Below are 17,698 nucleotides of genomic sequence, written 5' to 3' on the forward strand. Positions count from 1 at the left end.
TGACCTGAGGAAATCAGACACTTAACCCACTGAACCACCCAGGAGCCCCTCATTGTGGTTTTGATTTGCATTCCTCTCATGATGAGTGATGTTGAACATGTTTTCATATGCTTGTGGATCATTTGTACATTATCTTTGGAGAAATGTCTATTCAAGTCCTTTTGCCATTTTTAATTGGACTCCTTGATTTTTTGTTGTTGTTGGGTTGTAGGAGTTCTTACATGTTGTGGATGTTAACCCCTTACCAGACATAGGATTTGTTAGTATTGTCTCTCACCCCATAGACTGCCATTTCAATCTGTTGATTGTGTCCTTTGATATGCAAACGTTTTTAAGTTTGATGTAGTCCCGTTTGTCTCCTCTTGCTTGTGCTTTTGGTGTCATAACCCATAAATCTTTGCCAAATTCAGTATCTTGAAGCTTTCCCCCTGTTTTCTTCTAGCTTCACAGTTTTAGGTCTTAACGTTTAGGTCTTATCAACCCTTTTGAGCTTTTTTATATGGTGTAAAATAAGGGTTCAACTTCACTCTTTTGCATGTGGATATCCGGTTTCTTAATACCGTTTGTTGAAGAGACTGTCTTTTCCCCATTAAGTGATTTTGGCACCCTTATCGAAGATCACTTGGCTATATAAGCAAGGGTTTATTTCTGAACTCTTTATTGTATCCCATTTATTTATGTATCTGTCCCTAGGCCAGTACTACACTGTTTGCTTCCTGTGGCTTTGTAATATATTTTGAAGTAAGGAAGTGTGAGATCTCCAACTTTTTTTTCTTTTTCAAAATTCTTTTGGCTATTTGAGGTCCTTTGAGATTCCAAATGTGTTTTAAGATGAAATTTTCTATTTTTACGTAAAAAAAATGCCATTGTCATTTTGATAGGGATTATGTTGAATCTGCTTTGAGTAATATGGATATCTTTTTTTTTTTTCTTTTTAAAAATATTTATTTATTTTGAGAGAGAGAGAGGGTGCAAGTGAGTGTGAGTTGGGGAGGGGCCGAGAGAGATATAGAGAATCCCAAGCAGGCTCCAGGCTGTCAGCGCAGAGCCTGATGCAGAGCTTGATCTCATGAACCGTGAGCTCATGACCTGAGCTGAAATCAAGAATTGGACGCTTCACCAACTGAGCCACCCCAGGCTCCCCTGGACATTTTAACTATATTAAATCTTCCAACCTGTGATCATAAGATGTCTTTCCCCTTTTTTTGCTGCCTTTAATTTCTTTCCCCAGTGTTTTGTAGCTTTCAGAGTACAAGGCTTTCACTTTTTGGTTAGGTTTATTCTTAGTATTTTATTCTTTTTGATGCTGTTATAAATGAACTTGTTTTGTTAATTGCCTTTTCAGATTGTTCATTGTTAGTGTGTAGAAGCACAACTGATTTTAGTGTGTTGATTTCATATCCTGCAATTCTCCTGAATTTATTTTAACATGTTTTGTGTGTGTATATACTCTTCAGGGTTTTTTACATATAAGATGATGTCAATTGCAAATAGATCTTTTTATTTCTTCCTTTTTAATTAACATGCTTTTCTTTTGCTTTCTTGCCTAATTGCTCTGGCCAGGGCTTCAGTACTATTTTGGATATAAATGGTGAATGTGCACATTCTTGCCTTGTTTCTGACCTTAGGGGAAAAGGTTTCAGTGATGCTAGCTGTGGACTCTTCATATATGACCTTTATTATGTTGAGGTAGTTCTTTATTTGCAGTTTGTTGAGTGTTTTTATCATGAAAGTGTGTTCAGTATTGTCAGATGCTTTTTCTGCATCGATTGAAATGGTTAAGTGGTTTTTATTCGTTCTATTAATGTGGTATAGTGCGTTGATTGATTTTTGTGTTAATTAAAACATCCTTGCCTCCTGAGGATAAATCCCATTTAGTCCTGGTGTCTGATCCTTTTAATGTACTGTTAAATTCAGTTTGCTAATATTTTGTTGAGGATTTTTGCATCTATATTATCAGGGATAGTGGCCTATAGCTTTTTTTTTTTTTTCTTGTTATGTCTTTCTTGGGCTTTGACATCAGGGTAATGCTGGCCTTATAAAATCAGTTTGGGAATATTTTCATTTCTTCAGTTTTTAGGAAGTGTTGGTATAGGGTTGGCATTACTTCTTTGAATCATTGGTAGAATTCAGCAGTGAAGCCGTCTGGTCCTGGATTTTCTTTGTTGGGAGGTTTTTGATTATTGATTCAGTCTCTTTACTATTTATAGGTCTGTTCAGACTCTCTTTGATTCAGTGTTGGTAGATTATATATTTCTAGGAAATTACCATTTCTTGTAGATTACCCAGTTTTTTGGCCTATAATTGTTCATAGTATTCGCTTACGATCCTTTTCATTTCTGTGACATTAGTTGTAATGCCCCTCCTTTCATTTGTGATTTTACATATTTGAGTCTTTTTTCTTGTTTTCTTAATCCAGCTAAGGGATTGTCAATTTTGTTGATCTTTCCCAAAACCCAGCCCTTTTGTTTTTTTCTTAACAATTTTTTTTCATGTTTATTTAATTTGGAGAGAGAGCAAGAGAGAGACAGAGCGTGAGCAGAGGTGGAGTAGAGAGAGAGGGAGACACAGAATCTGAAGCAGGCTCCAGGCTCTGAGCTGTCAGCGTAGAGTCCGATGCGGGGCTTGAACTCACAAACTGTGAGATCATAACCTGAACTGAAGTCAGATGTTTAACCGAATGAGCCACCCAGGCACCCCTGTGGGGTTTTTTCTATTCTCTACTTTATCTCTGTTGTCAATCCTTATTTCCTTCCATCTGCCAATTTTGGGTTTAGTTGTTCTTTTTCTAGTTCGTTGAGATGTAAAGCTATGTTGTTGATGTGAGACCTTCCTTTTTCGGTGTACATGTTCATGCCTGTGAACTTTCCTCCTCTTCATTCTGCTTTCACTACATCCCATAAGTTTTGGTATGTTGTGTCTGCCTGTTGATTTGTCTCAAGATATTTTCTAATCTCTCTTGTGATTTCTTCCTTGAACTTGTGGTTGTTCAAGTGCATGCTGTTTATTAATTCTTGTGTATTTATGAATTTTCCAGTTTCCCTACTGCTGTTGATGTGTAGTTTTATTCCATCGTGGTTGACAAGGATACTTGGTATGATTCCAATCTTAACAATTTGTGCCCAAAAGAGAACTTCTGTTCTAGAACATGTATTCTGATGTCTTAGGTTAAAACAAAAGAGAAGGTAGATATCCAAGGAAAGTGTTTTGAAATTGAATGTCATGGAGTGAGAAAGTGACTAAATTACCAGTTGTTAGCCCAGGAATTTTCCCCAGTGTCTTCACCTATTGAAAGAAGTTTCTTTTCCTTTTTTTAAAATCTCTATTCCTGATTTTAAAAAATTTTTTTAAAATACTTATTTATTTTTGAGAAAGAGAGACAGAGCATGAGTGGGAGAGGGGTAGAGAGAGGGGGAAACACAATCTGAAGCAGGCTCCAGGCTCTGAGCTGTCAACACAGAACTTGACACGGGGCTCAAACCCACGAACCATGAGATCATGACCCGAACCGAAGCTGGAGGCTTTAACCGACTGACACCCAGGCACCCCTCTATTCCTGATTTTTAAAACTGAAAACAAAAGCTATGAGATGATAATTTTACTGTAGTAAATGTCCTTTAATGCATCCTTGGAGTTAGCTGTCTTGAATTTGGCTCTGATCGGTTATTATTTACTGACTGATTACATTTAAACTTTTCAAGTTTGTCAGAATATGTGTAACAGGACTGAGAAAACTTTTAACTTTATAAATTCTCACCTTTAAGACATTGATTGCACTTATATGGCTCTTAGCAAGGTATCATAAAAGCTGCCCCTGCTTTTATGGTTGAGGGAGGAAGGTATTTTCAGGGAGTTGGCTAGGGTTAGAAATGAACCCAAATGAGGTTGCAATGGTGAGGAGAGGCCAGTAGAGGGCTCTGAAGTACTTGGTTCTAAGATTTCTGAATTCTTTCTTTAGAGCAATAGGAAACCCCTGAGACAAGGGGACCCAAGTCCCAAAAATCTTTACCAGAGTCCCAAGTGCCTTCTAAGCCACTTTTTGACAAGAGTCTGTTATATCTTAGAATATTTAGTTTTCAGATGGAGGTGTAAGTTAGAAATAGTTTAATATTTTCTACTCAGAATTGTAATTCTTTTTTTCAAATGAAGGTAGCATTAACAGCTTTTCATTTGAAAGAGCACGTATTTGATAAATTTGCTGTCCATACACCACTGAAATAGAGTCATAAGTACAAATGAGTGACTATCAGAAAAAGGACATTAGGAAAAATTAGGAAAATCTCACAATATGAACTTTAATTAATAAGAATATCAGTATTGGTTCATTGTGACAATCGCCCCTTAGTAAATGTAAGATATCAACAGTAGGGGAAGCTGGGGGTATGGAAACTGTCTATACTACCTTTGTAATTATTTTTCTGAAACAAAAAACCAAAAAATCCAAAACAAATAAGTGATGATATTGTAGATAGGAATAACCTCACTTTAGAGATGTGATCTTAATGAAATTAAATGGGGAGGGGAGGTCTTTTTGTCCTTTACTGCTATTATCCTATTAAAATACTTTCTTCCTTCCCCAATTCAAAGAATTGTTCTAAACTGTTCTTTAGAAGGATATAGGCAAGTGAAAAGAGAATACACTTCCATTTCTGATGGCTTCTTCCCACCATCTTGCCATGGGCAGTTTCCTCGTGTAGGTAAGAGCAGTGCTGTGCTGGGTACCTATCAACTGCAGATCTCTGGGGCTCTCTCGCTGCGAGGCCCTCTCCCTTCCAGACTCTGTCCCATGAACTCAGCTGCCTTAGGTCTTCCCCCAAGGACTAGAACAGGATCCTCCTCAGTTGCCCCTTTCTCTGCTTTGACCTAAAAGCTTTTTGAGCATAATCTGGGATAAACTGGGCTCAACCTCATTTGTTTCTCACCTCTCAAGGATCCGCTGTCCTATATCAAATGTTTTCACTCATGTGGGTCTTGAGAAACTTAACAGAAGACCATGGGTGAAGGGAAGAGGAAAAAAAAAAAGTTACAGAGAGGGAGGGAGGCCAACCATAAGAGACTCTTAAATAGAACAAACTGAGGGTGGATGGGGGAAGTATGGGAGAGGGGAAAATGGGTGATGGGCATTGAGGAGGGTACTTGTTGGCATGAGCCCTGGATGTTGTATGTAAGCCAATTTGACAATAAATTATATTCATAAAAAACCATTCAATATGTTTAAAAATTCTAAATAAATGGTTTAAAAACAAAAAAGGATCCACTTTTTTTTTTCCTTTTCCTTGGCTGGCTGATAACCAGTTTTGAAAAACATTGTTCTATGTATTTTTCCTGGTTTTCATGATGGCTTCAGAAAATCTGGACCCTCCTACCTCACTTTGGTGGAAGCAGGAGCCCAAAGCAGATGGAATTTATAAAGATTATATCTAAGTGCTGTGTTGAAATTGATACAATGTTCCTCTGTCAAAGTAAAAAGTAATACCCTATTTATGACTGTTTTAAAAATGATTTAAAAAAACCCTATCTCTTCTAATTGAAGTCCTATTATCTGCAACAAATTAAAATAGAGAGATAATAATGTAACTAGGAGAGAAGATTTAAATTCAGTGTGCAATTATATGCCTTGAGGTACCAGCAGATAATTGTGATCCTGTACACAGGTACGCATTATCACCTGGGCAGAGCATGTTCCGGGGAGCAAAGAAACCTGAGCCAGATTCCTGGTGTTGCCACCATGTCTGCCTTTTAGCTTCTCATCTTGAAAATGCTGGGGAACTTCAAGGTTGTTTAAGAATATATAGGCATAACTAATTGCTCTGTAGCTTATTGGCCACAGACCTTGGTAGGTACCTCTAGATTTTTCCACAGAGAATTTCATGGGCATTTCTATTGCTAACGTGCCGCGTGATCGGAAAGAAACCCATCTGGCAGTTCCAGCCAGCCCCCCCGCCCCCATACTCTGATTGTCATCATTGCCTACGGTAATATCACATAAAGTGCCAAACTATAACATACCATTAAGGAAGTGCTCCGTAGGAGAGACCAGCTCAAACTGCTAGCGGGAGAGAACACCCTGATTTTCTAGAAGTGATTCCTGTAGCAACATCTGTTTCAACTGGTTTCACACCACCAGTGTAGAGGGGCCTTCTTTTATCTTCTCTGTGCCCACCTCTAAAGACCCATCGGCGGAAATTGGAGAGATTTTGCTCTTAATATCAGAGATCTTGCCTTTTCCTCCTGCCTTTCAGAAGTGAATGCATTGTAAGTAATGCTAAATAAAATGGATGTGATGGCTCTGAGAGATCCAAGCTCTTCAATTGTAACAGAAGGTGGACACTCACCACCTTCGTCTTAGTCCAAGCCTGGAAGCTGCTGTCCGGTACATTCTGTCTGGCGGCTGCAGGAGTGGGACTTTTATCTGCTAGTCCCCATGAACGTGGTGTGTGCAATTCACAATAGTGAATCAGCCACACATTTCTGTTGTCTGCTGCTGGTAATTAATACTTTCGCTTGTTCAGTCAAGAAACTTGCATGGAACATGTACTTTGGACTGGTTCCTGCTGCTGCGGAGATAAGAGTCCCCACTCTCAGTCTCAAGGAGCTTACAGTTCAGTGGTGGAAATGGATATAAAACAAATAACCAGATGATTACTTGGAGTAAAGTCGGATAAATGTCTGTTTTGTTAGTGGAGGTGAACTTTATTCTCTGGGAATGTTTATTCAATTGGCTACATGCAAATTTGCCGATTTGAGGTATGCTATGTTTAAGTGACTTGAGAAGAGATTTGTTTTTACTGTTTTTTAAAATGACTTTATTTTATTTAGAGAGAGGAAGAGTGCATGTGTGCAAGTGGAGAAGGGACAGTGAGAGAGGAGGAGAGAGAGAGAGGAGAGAGGATCCCAAGCAGGCTCTGCTCTGTCAGACCAGAGCCCGACGTGGGGCTCGAACTCATGAACTGTAAGATCGTGACCTGAGCTGAAATCAAGAGTCGGATGGTTAACCAACTGAGCCACCAAGCACCCCTTACTTTTTTAATTTTAGAGAATGTTAGTTACAAAAATATTTTATTTTTTTCTTGAAGATGTACACTTGAGGCAGTTTTCCTTGTAAAGTATTGCGTTTCCCCATGTGAATGTCAAGGAAGAGAAAGCTTAACACGAACAGCTAATTTTAAGCATCTGTCATGGAACCTGAGTTGCTCAGTGAGGAAGGTTCTCTAGGCTAACGCAGGAGGATAACTCAAAACCCTTGTGAAGATGCCTAAGTGTCCCTGTGAAGGCAGGGACCTTTCTTTGCTTCTTGTGTCCTCCAAAGCAGTTCTCTGCATAGTTGAACTGGAGACAAGGCCATGGCACTCTCAGGACAGAGCGCTAAATATGCACCCACGGTTTCTTCCGTGTGAGCTCCCCTGGTTTGACTTGGTTTTTATCATGACCCTTACCGGTTGACCCAACACGTCTTTATGCCCCAAGCAACTCTCCAAATAGGCTACATGTACAGAGTCCACCAGCCTAGGAGATGATCTAGTTTGAGGAGTCTACCCAGTAGAAAGACTCCATGTTGGATGGTACCCAGTGGATTCAGTCAGATTCTCTTTTTTGGTCATTTTGATTTGCAGAGGAGGCAGTGGAAGCAGGGACTGTGTGTGAGCTGAGGCAGCAGAGGGGGAAACTGAGAGGGCGTCTGGGTCATGAATATAGTGGGCTCAGTAGAGGAGGGGGTGAGAGAAAGCTGGCTTCTGAGGGGCTGACTGGATGTTGTGTCTCGAGCACTTGTTCGAGTTGTCTGAGCGGCCACTCTCTCATGAATAAGGATGACTTTTCTAGCTCTGCAAGCCCATAAAGATCCTAGGGTCTCCTTTCTTTCTGGCATGTGCATAACAGATGCCCATCAGATGAGGTGGGCATTGCCTACTCCTCATAGTCTGTAAGAGGCTAACACAATATTTAGGCAGTGATAATTCTAAAAGGAATTATTAATGCTTCCATTACCATACTACACATTGTAACAACATGCCGACCTCTCTATCCTATTCACATTTAGCCTTATGCTGACTCTGTGTTTGCAAATCAGTAATGCTTGCATTTTTGCCAATTTAAAAGAGTGTTAAACTGTATTGCTTGAAATACTGTGATTTTAATGTAAGCTAGCACTTTAAAAAGTATTACAAAATTAACCAGGTAAGCCTGAGAAAGGATTTTATTGTCCATCTTATTTTAGAATAGTTTTATTTTATTAAAAAATATTTTTAATATTTTTATTTATTTTTGAGAGAGACAGAGACAGAATGCGAATGGGTTAGGGCAGAGAGAGAGGGAGACACAGAAGCAGAAGCAGGCTCCAGGCTCTGAGCTGTCAGCACAGAGCCCGACCCGGGCTTGAACTCACGAGCTGTGAGATCATGACCTGAGCCCAAGTCGGACGCTCAACTGACTGAGCCACCCAGGCGCCCCTAGAATAGTTTTATTTAAATCAAAATGCCTGCTGTTCTATTTTAATGCGTTTTGTACATTTAATTAAAATCAGGACTGGGGGCGCCTGGGTGACTTAGTTAAGCATTCGACTTTGGCTCAGGTGATAATCTCCTGGCTTGTGGGTTCAAGTCCCATATCAGGCTCTGTACTGACAGCGTAGAGTCTGGAGCCTGCTTTGGATTCTGTGTCTTCATCTCTCTCTGCCCCGGTCCCTGCTCTCTCTCTCTCTCTCCCTCCCTCTCTCTGTCTCAAAAATAAATAAACATTAAAAAAATTTAAATCAGGACTGGAAAATCTAACGATTTTCATCAGATAGGAAAATGCTTTTGTAACACTTGTCCTTGTTTGAAATTGAAATTTCATGTTTCTGTAAGAATTGATCAGCAGAAGCTCAGGTACAATCAGGAAATTGATCTGTAAAAGAGTACCCGCAGGGTTTTAACTATTTTTGGAATTGCTTCCCAGCCCACACAGGCAATTAAGTAAGAGTAAGAAAAAAAGGAAACACTCATCTGAATCCTCTATTAAAGTCTAGGTTCCACTCTAAGACACAACATTTTATTTTTTGATCTCATAATATTTAGCATATGTGTTGGTCATATTCACATGTATGGGCTCTGTTTTCTGCAGTATTCCAATTCTCCTTCTATCTTTCCTTATTTTGCACTCCCATTCCCTCCCACCTCCTTGTGAATAAAAATGCCTCTTTCAAATATCTAAATTACATTTCATTGATTACTACCTTCAGTTCAGCACCTAACGCCTCCTCTCTCAGGAACTTGAGAACATGTGCTTTTTTTTTTTTTTTAATTTTTTTTTTTAACGTTTATTTATTTTTGAGACAGAGAGAGACACAGCATGAACGGGGAGGGGCAGAGAGAGAGAGGGAGACACAGAATTGGAAGCAGGCTCCAGGCTCTGAGCCATCAGCCCAGAGCCCGACGCGGGGCTTGAACTCGCGGACCGCGAGATCGTGACCTGAGCTGAAGTCGGATGCTTAACCGACTGAGCCACCCAGGCGCCCCCACCCTTTTTTTTTTTTTTAATGCAGTATCCATGAACATAAAACCAGGAATTCAGAGTAAAATGAGGGAAAATTCAGTTATTCAGCTATATCTGGTCTCCCAGACAGAGCTGGTATCCTTCCTTAGTGCTAAAGACTGACTTGAACTCTAACAGAATTCAGATCTCTTTTAATTTAAGTATAGAGCCAACTCAGTGGCCATGACATTCTAGGGCTTCCAGGTAGAATTGACTTTGCAAGGCATCTGATAATGTATGTGCTTTCCCTAGTCCCCACTGCTCTGTGAATTTAAAAACATTTAGCAAACATTTAAAAATGATCAACCCAGGCTTTTCACATGCAAATGTTATAAAAATTAAAAAATATATAAGTATATACACTGGAAATATAGTGGCCTTTTCATGGAAGTTTAAGAATTTCATAATGACATGGAAAAATACAGGAAGGCAGGGTGCCTGGGTGGCTCAGTTGAGTGTCTGATTTCGGTTCAGGGCGTGATCTCACGGTTCGTGGGTTCCAGCCCTGCATTGGACTCAGTGCTATCAGGGCAAGCCCTCTTGGGATCCTCTGTCCCTCCCCTCTCCCCTGCCACCCCTTCCCCACTCACACACACACACTCTCTCTTTCTCTCTCAAAAATAAACAAACATTAAAAAAAAAATACAGGAAGGCAAGAAGGTAGCCAAATTATTAAGAGTTGCTCCTAGATTTGTATTGGGCTCCTGCTAAATTAGCTTAAATCCTGAAATCCCAGGCAAGCATTTACGGCTAAGTTAAGACTATGGACGTTCTAAATAGAGCCCAATCTATCATTGTGTAGATTTTGGCATTTCTCTTTTTTGTTTGGTATCTTGTTTTTGATTCATCTAGTTGTCAAATCTTTACTGACTGAAAATAATGACTCACATATAAGGAAGACCCTCTTCTGCAATGAAAAGTTATTTCTGTTCCAATAAAATTCAATAATAGCTACTTCCTCTCAAACAGGAGTAATGCTAGCAGTACATTATAGAGACACCTGTTCTCAGCTATTCTCTTTGGATTCTAACCAGTTGTTACTACAAAGGATGCAAAAGATTCCTTTGGTGCAATCAAGATTTTTGTTCTAACCAACCATCGGCTTCATAAATCATTAAGATAGTTTCCATCTTAAATTAGAGGTAAAATCACGGCCTATTTATATTAATCAAAGTGTATAATTATTTTGTTGTTTTCCTAGAAAACAATTTTGTGTTCATTTGCTGTTTGTTTGCTAGCATAATATTACAGACCTGTATAGCCTACCTTTAGTAATTTCTCTATTCTGTAGACATAAACATAAACCTGTCTAGAGGATAGTAAAATTACTGAAGGTAGGTTCTACAGTATAATATTATGCTAGCAAACAAATTACAAGTGAATGTAAAATTGTTTTCCGGGAGGGAGGGGGGAGGTCTTGTTTAACTTATGACATCGACCCAAGTAACTGTGTTCTATTTGTTCCCAAACCAGTCTTGAAAGGAGAATTTGGTCTCCATTAAGCTTGAGCAGAATATTTCCAGTAATGATTGTACAGCCTCCATTTTCATGAAGTCACCATCATAGAAAATTGATTAGGCATATTAAATATTTCCAGGCTTTAATAAAATAACAAACATGAATGGTGTTAAAATCAGTACACTGAAAATCTTCAGAAAAATATGGTTTACTTGATAATGAAGCATTAAAAAGGACGTCTCCTTTCATTTTTCTGACTACTTCCTTCTTAAGCTAAACTTAGATTGAAATTTTTTTTTTTTTTTCCTAAGGAGGCACCATAACATGATGGGACGGGATGGCATGATGGGATGCCAGGTTTGGTAGGGAGGAGGGGACAGCACCCCTGGGTTTCGATTTCAGCACCCACCACAGATGAAAGCTGTGGCCTTGGCAAGTCACTTACCTTCCCTGAGCCTTGGTTTACTTGTTTATAAAATGGGGGCAATAATAGCTACCTTATTAAGTAAATACGTAGGAGTGGAATTGCTAGGTCCTGTGGTTAAGTATATGTTTATAACGAGAAGGAGTTACCAAACTGTTTTTTACAATGGTTTTACCACACTTGATTTTTAAAAGAAGTCATAGATTAGCTATTTTGATGCTGTATGTCCACCACCTTAGAGAATCAAATAGCCTCCCGATCAGTGTGGGAAATTGTGTGGGAAATGCATGGAGAGTGTGGATGGACGAAGCAGGTGCACAGGAAACTTGGGCTGGAAAGTTTTGCTTTAGTTTCCTTATCCCGCTGCATTCCAGAGTCAGATCTCTACTCACAAGCAGACGGGGTCTTCAGCCTTCAGGCCCTTTTCTGCTCTAGTAACTGAACCATCAGATGGAGGCAGGAAGATCGTAAGCTCTTCCAGGGAAATTTTGGATGGCTGTACAGGTCACCCCAGCTGCCAACTCAGCTGGACATTTATTAGTTCAGTGCTGACTAGTATTCTGTTACTGTCTGAGGTTCGCTTCCTGCCGTTGGTGTGTGCCCTGGGTCATAAGGCTGGGTCCTCAGCAGTGACTCCATGCCAAGCTCCTTGCTGCACCTTCCCATTGCCGTCCCCTTGGGAGGCCTGGGGCTTCGGCTTATCATTATTATTAGTCTCTTCTGCCCAAGAACTGCACCTACACACTAATCAGTTCCCTCTTTCTGTTTCACCCTGATGGGCAGACTTAGGGAAGTATGGAAACCTTTCTGCAGTAAAACTGTTAGGTCGTCTAGAAATTCATCAGTGAGAAAAATACCTGAAGGGAAGTAGTCAGAAGCTGTAAGGTGCTAAATATTTTTCTTTCTTTTAAGTGTAATGTTTATCAATTGGTTTTTAAACCTTGGGCAGAAATTTGTCAGAGGGTACGGATGTGAAATGAAGGTGTGTCTGTGTTGGTTTGCAGCCTCGGGAGTTCCCTATCTGAATCTGAACCTGGCCCCGTGCATGGGATACAAGAAGACACTGAAGAAAGGGGCAGACCACTTCACGTTGGTAGGTGGCAGTTTGGATACTCGAGGAAACTTACATAGGGGGCTTCTCTTGGGCAGTTGCAAGATGAGTGGATCTCTACAGCCTGGCCCCCCACTCCCCACTCTCACCGTGCCCACCAGAATCTTAAAAGTTTATATAGAGGCCTTAACTGGGTTCGGTCGTGTATACCACCCAAATGCTCTCAACCACACATTATTCTCTCAAGGTTGCATCCTTGAAATGGCTCCAGCTATGGGAATGGGGGGCAGAATGTACATTTCAAGGATATGAGAGATGGTGAGTTTTGTGGGTCCAACTTGCATGTCAGCCGGTGGTCATGTGGTCTCGATGACCTCCTCCAGCGATTTGCTGTCTCTGTTGAACTGCTCACTGGTCACCACGAAGAGAAATTTAGGGGAGTGGTGTTCACAGCTGAAGAGAGATAACATTATCAGGGACCCCACGGCACTTTAGAATATGTAAGGAATTCCTTAAATTTTCTGGTAGAATTACTGCAAAAGGTAGAAATGCTTAGATTCTTCTGAAACTCATACCTCATGCTGTGATGACTCTAACACCTCTAAAGCTTGATTTTATTCTGGCCACATTTTGCAGCATAGAAAAGCACGGGTACTTTTAACCTCTTTACCTAAAATTTTTTCTGACCTATAAATGATCCCAGGAAAGCAATCTAGAAATACAACGTTCCACTGAAGTAATGAATCGGGAACATGTAGCTTGCCAACAGCTAAACTTGAGCATGATTATATGAGTGTGAGGACTGGTGTTCATCATCCCTGTGAAAACGGGTTGCTGTCACTTCCCTGCTGAGACCCGGGGCGCATCCCAGTCCCATACTGAGCCTCAGGGGGGACCCACATGCTCGGGGCAAGACTGATCTCCTCCATGTTGAATGACTATTTGCCGCGATGAAGGTAGTATTCTGAGAGGAGCAAATGGAGAGTGAGACATGGGAAAAAGTCAGGCTTTTCCACCTAATTAGGACCCTTTCTGTGTCAGCTAATAGTAAGGAATGAATGTTTCCACCTAACATTTACTGTGAAAACTAGCTGTCCAAACCAGAGAGCATCTGACCAAGCAATTGCACGTGTCGCATGGAAATAAGTGCACAAACCTGTTAGCAGAGTGAGCTCTGTGTGGGGCACACAGGTATGAGCAGGTGTTTTGGTTCAGGTAGGGCGTGGCCAGGTGCTTGACCAGGGTTTGGATTGGTGGGAAGAAAGGGTAGGTGTCTCATGCCAAAACCCAGCCATGCCAGTGGATTTGAGGACAAGTGAGTAGTTATTTGTGTCAGAAAACCCAGTAAAAGTAGGGCATGGTGATATGGAATCCTTGAAAGTAGGGAGGCTCGATATCCAGTTTGAGGCATGTTGACGAGGGGCTCTGGAGATCTGAAGAGAGACCTGTGAAAGCTTTTTCAAAGTCTGAAGTTGGTCAGCAGAATGAGTAAACCCCAAACATCTGCCCCTTCTGTTACCTCTCCCACGAGGAATAGCACCCCTGATAACAAGTTGGTGTAAAGACAGTTGTTGATTCAGTGCTACTGCTGAGTCTCCCAGTTTCTTTATTTACACACACACACACACACACACACACACACACACACACACACACATTTTTCTCTTGAGAATGTTTCTTTTAGATGAATTGTTTTTTAAATTAAAAAGTGACATAGTCCCATAAAAGAACGAAGCAGTTAGGTGCTCACCCCCAAAGGAGAGATTATTGTTATGTCTGTATGGCAAACGGATTCTGGTTCAGAGTTTTGGACTGAAATAAAAGAGCGTAAGTGAAAACAGCAGGAACATTTGAAAACCACACATCTCTCTTCCGGCACTCCCTTCCTAGAACAGAAATAAAAGACTTGTGCTTTAAAATATTGGATAGAGAAATTTTATTTGTACTTGCCGTTCTCCAAGTTACAATCACTACCTGATAGTGTTAATACTTTTGTTTAGTACCCTTCTTTAAAAAATACAGGGGAAGTGACCTGTTCCAAGAAACGGTGTCCTTTAACTCAACTGTGTGTGTGCTGTGATTATTTTTAAAGTGGCCTATTGAGTAAAGGATATGAACAGGTCACTTACAAAACAAGCAGTAAATGTGGCTAATAAACGTGTTAAAAAACGCTCCTTCACTAATACTCAAAGAAATGCAAATTAAAATAATGACATGCCATTTTTGCCTGTCAAATTAATATTTCTGAAAATTGTTGCATAAATTTTATGGCTAGGATTGCAAGCCAACACATTTTGGGCAATGGAGGCACATAATAAAAACTCTAAAGATGTTCCTGTGCTTTGACTCAGCATTCCTACTTCTAGACTTTGCTCTGTGGTCATCTGGGAGAAAGCCTGATGAGGTCCAGAGGTGTCAGAGCAAAGCAGTCCTTCCCTCCCCTGGGCTGTAATCTTTTTTTGCAGTGGTTGATCCTCTAATTTTCAGTAATACCAGTCAAGCTCCTAAGTCAGATCTTTTTATAGGACTCTGGATTTGAAGTCGAATCAGGCTCTTAAACGTGCTGTGGCTTCTCCCGGCTTCATTGTAAAAAACCTCTGAAGAGCTAGACACAGAAGATAAAAAAACAAAAACAAAAAACAAACCAACAAGAATCCTTGACAGATAATTTATTGCCAAAATTACTAAATACTTGGTCAATAGGGCGAAACGGAGGACAAACTGTAAACAAGCTTTCTCTTATTAAACAAAACAACTCTACCCATTTGAAACACACGTGAAGAAACCGACCACCCTTTTGCCTTGACTCAGAGACCCAAATTTCTGGGCATTCATTTTCACCAGATTCTGTGAGTAATGACTTTTAGCAGCTAGATCACTGTTCCCCCACTCGCGATTCTCCTGTGTCTCTTCAGATACAGAAAGTTCCTGAAAATATTTGAATCATCAAATCTTTGATTCATTTCATATACCTGGCACAAAGAGGTGTTCTCATTATCTTATGCCAGAGAGAGTGAGATTTAGACTTATGTTCATTGTTGTATTCATCTTCTGGACATATGAATTAAGCCCTGATGAGGTGTACTCACTTAACTCACATTGACATGTGTATACATATATGACATTGTATTTGTATTGTGATGTATTTAGATGGAGGTACACACAGATGATGATACAAGTATATGTAGGCATAGTATTGACATAGATACAGCACAACTGTGTAATTACATATGTATTTCATATACATCTAGACTGTATCCACGCCAATACCTTATTGAGTTGTGAGGCATAAATAAGTTGATGCATGTGAAGCTCTTAGCATAGCACTTGGCACATTGCAATCAATAATATTTAGAGAAAGAGTGAGAGACCGAAAGATAGATGCAGAGAGAGGCAGGGAGAGACAGACACAGAGAGAACCTGCTAATAAACGTAATTGATTTGGTCATATCTTAATTTAGGCTGCTGCAATAAAATATGGAATGAATGGCTTACACAACACACATTTCTCAGTTCTGGAGGCTGGGAGGTCCAAGATCACGGTGCTGGAAGATTTGGTTCCTTCTTCCTGGTTTGTAGGTGGCCACCTTTTTGCTGTATCTTCACATGGCGGATATCTATCTATCTGTTCACCAATGATCATGTATCTATCTATCTATCTAATCTAATCTAATCTAATCTGTCTATCTATGGATATCAGCTTTCTTGTGTCTAAGAGCTAATCTCATCATGGGGGCTCCACCTTCATGACCTAATTAGCTCCTGAAGGCTCCACCTCCAAATACATCACATTGGGGGTTACATATAAGTTTTGGGGAGACCAAACATTCAAACCCATAGCAGATAAGGCTTTAATTTTAAGGTTAAATGGCAATTTGTAGTCTGTGTTCTCTCTTTAAAAAAAATTCTTCTACTTTTCAGTTCTTGAACTTCCATAGGCAAAGGAACAACAGTTTGACTAAATGTTTCTGCTTTTTGAGATCTGGATTGTTATTTGGACTACTATAATCATGAGCATCCTATAGTCTTATATTTGCAGAGATGGCACCTTGTATTTTTAAAACAGTTTTATTTTTTTTATTATTATTATTTTTTTTCAACGTTTATTTATTTTTGGGACAGAGAGAGATAGAGCATGAACGGGGGAGGGGCAGAGAGAGAGGGAGACACAGAATCGGAAACAGGCTCCAGGCTCTGAGCCATCAGCCCAGAGCCCGATGCGGGGCTCGAACTCACGGACCGCGAGATTGTGACCTGGCTGAAGTCGGACGCTTAACCGACTGCGCCACCCAGGCGCCCCGAAAAACAGTTTTATATGTTGTGTCAAATTTGGTTTCTCATGAAACGTTCTATGAGGTAGAAAAGACATATATATTTATTTCACAGATAAGCTCCCAGTGGAGTCCAGGGTGCGTTAGATTACACAGCTAGAACATAGTGGTGCTAAATCCTAAATCAACAGGCCTTTGTCCCAATGCACATTTGTGTGTCCCCATCCCATGAGGCAGTACATTGCACCCTCAAAGGAACACCCTCCTGAAAGTCTCTACCCTATTCTACTCTTTGTCCCTACCTTCCTGATTGCTGAAGCCCCTGACTACTGTTCTAGTTCCTTTAGAAAAGGGCCTCAGAAATGAGGAGTCACTTAATTACATTAGAACTTTATCCCCCTCTTAAAAGTGTGGCTCCATTCTTTGCAATTAGATGATCATTTTCCATAATGAAAATGACTGAGGCAAAATATCGCTCAGGTGCTTTTGCTTCTTTATTCTGCCATCATACTGTTATTACCTAGAGGATGTCACACTATTGAAATCTTTTCACTTGACTGTTCTCTGAAGGGGAATTAACGACATCTGTCTCAGTCACTAATTACATCATTGCAACAACTCTGATCCAGACGTCCCTCCCCACCCCCTCACCCCTTCATTTTACAAAGAACAGGAAACCGGTGGACAGGTGTTAAATAACTTCTCCCAGGATCACAGATGACTCCGGCAGTGGCAGAACCTGGATGTGGGTGCAGGGCTATCCCACTCAAAGTCAGTCCCCCAATACCATGCCATGCTTCCTCAGAACATAGGCTACACGGCTGGGGATGGAGGCCATGAGTGAACTCGTAACAGTTGAAGACTTCACCCTTCAGTCTGCGTTGGTCCCAACACCATCGAAGCTACAATTCCACATATGATTTCTGTAAGGTGTTGCCTTGGGTGATGTTCCGGGCCATTGCTCAACACTGTCTGTCATAGATA

At 40.5% G+C, this 17,698-nt stretch overlaps 1 protein-coding gene across 5 annotated transcripts in view; it reads left to right on the forward strand.

The window, feature by feature from the left end:
• The window catches only part of PTH2R (parathyroid hormone 2 receptor), a 128,861-nt gene that overhangs the window by 3,373 nt on the left and 107,790 nt on the right, over nt 1-17,698 (forward strand). For 3 of the 5 annotated variants that reach the window (XM_053215710.1, XM_053215711.1, XM_053215714.1), the window contains exon 1: nt 10,664-12,485. In XM_053215710.1, the coding sequence (XP_053071685.1) occupies nt 12,309-12,485 (177 nt within the window). In that variant the 5' untranslated portion in view covers nt 10,664-12,308. The other 2 variants (XM_053215713.1, XM_053215712.1) reach the window with 2 other exon arrangements.

This window comes from Acinonyx jubatus, chromosome C1 (genome assembly GCF_027475565.1).
Source record: "Acinonyx jubatus isolate Ajub_Pintada_27869175 chromosome C1, VMU_Ajub_asm_v1.0, whole genome shotgun sequence".
Classification (NCBI taxonomy): Eukaryota; Metazoa; Chordata; class Mammalia; order Carnivora; family Felidae; genus Acinonyx; species Acinonyx jubatus.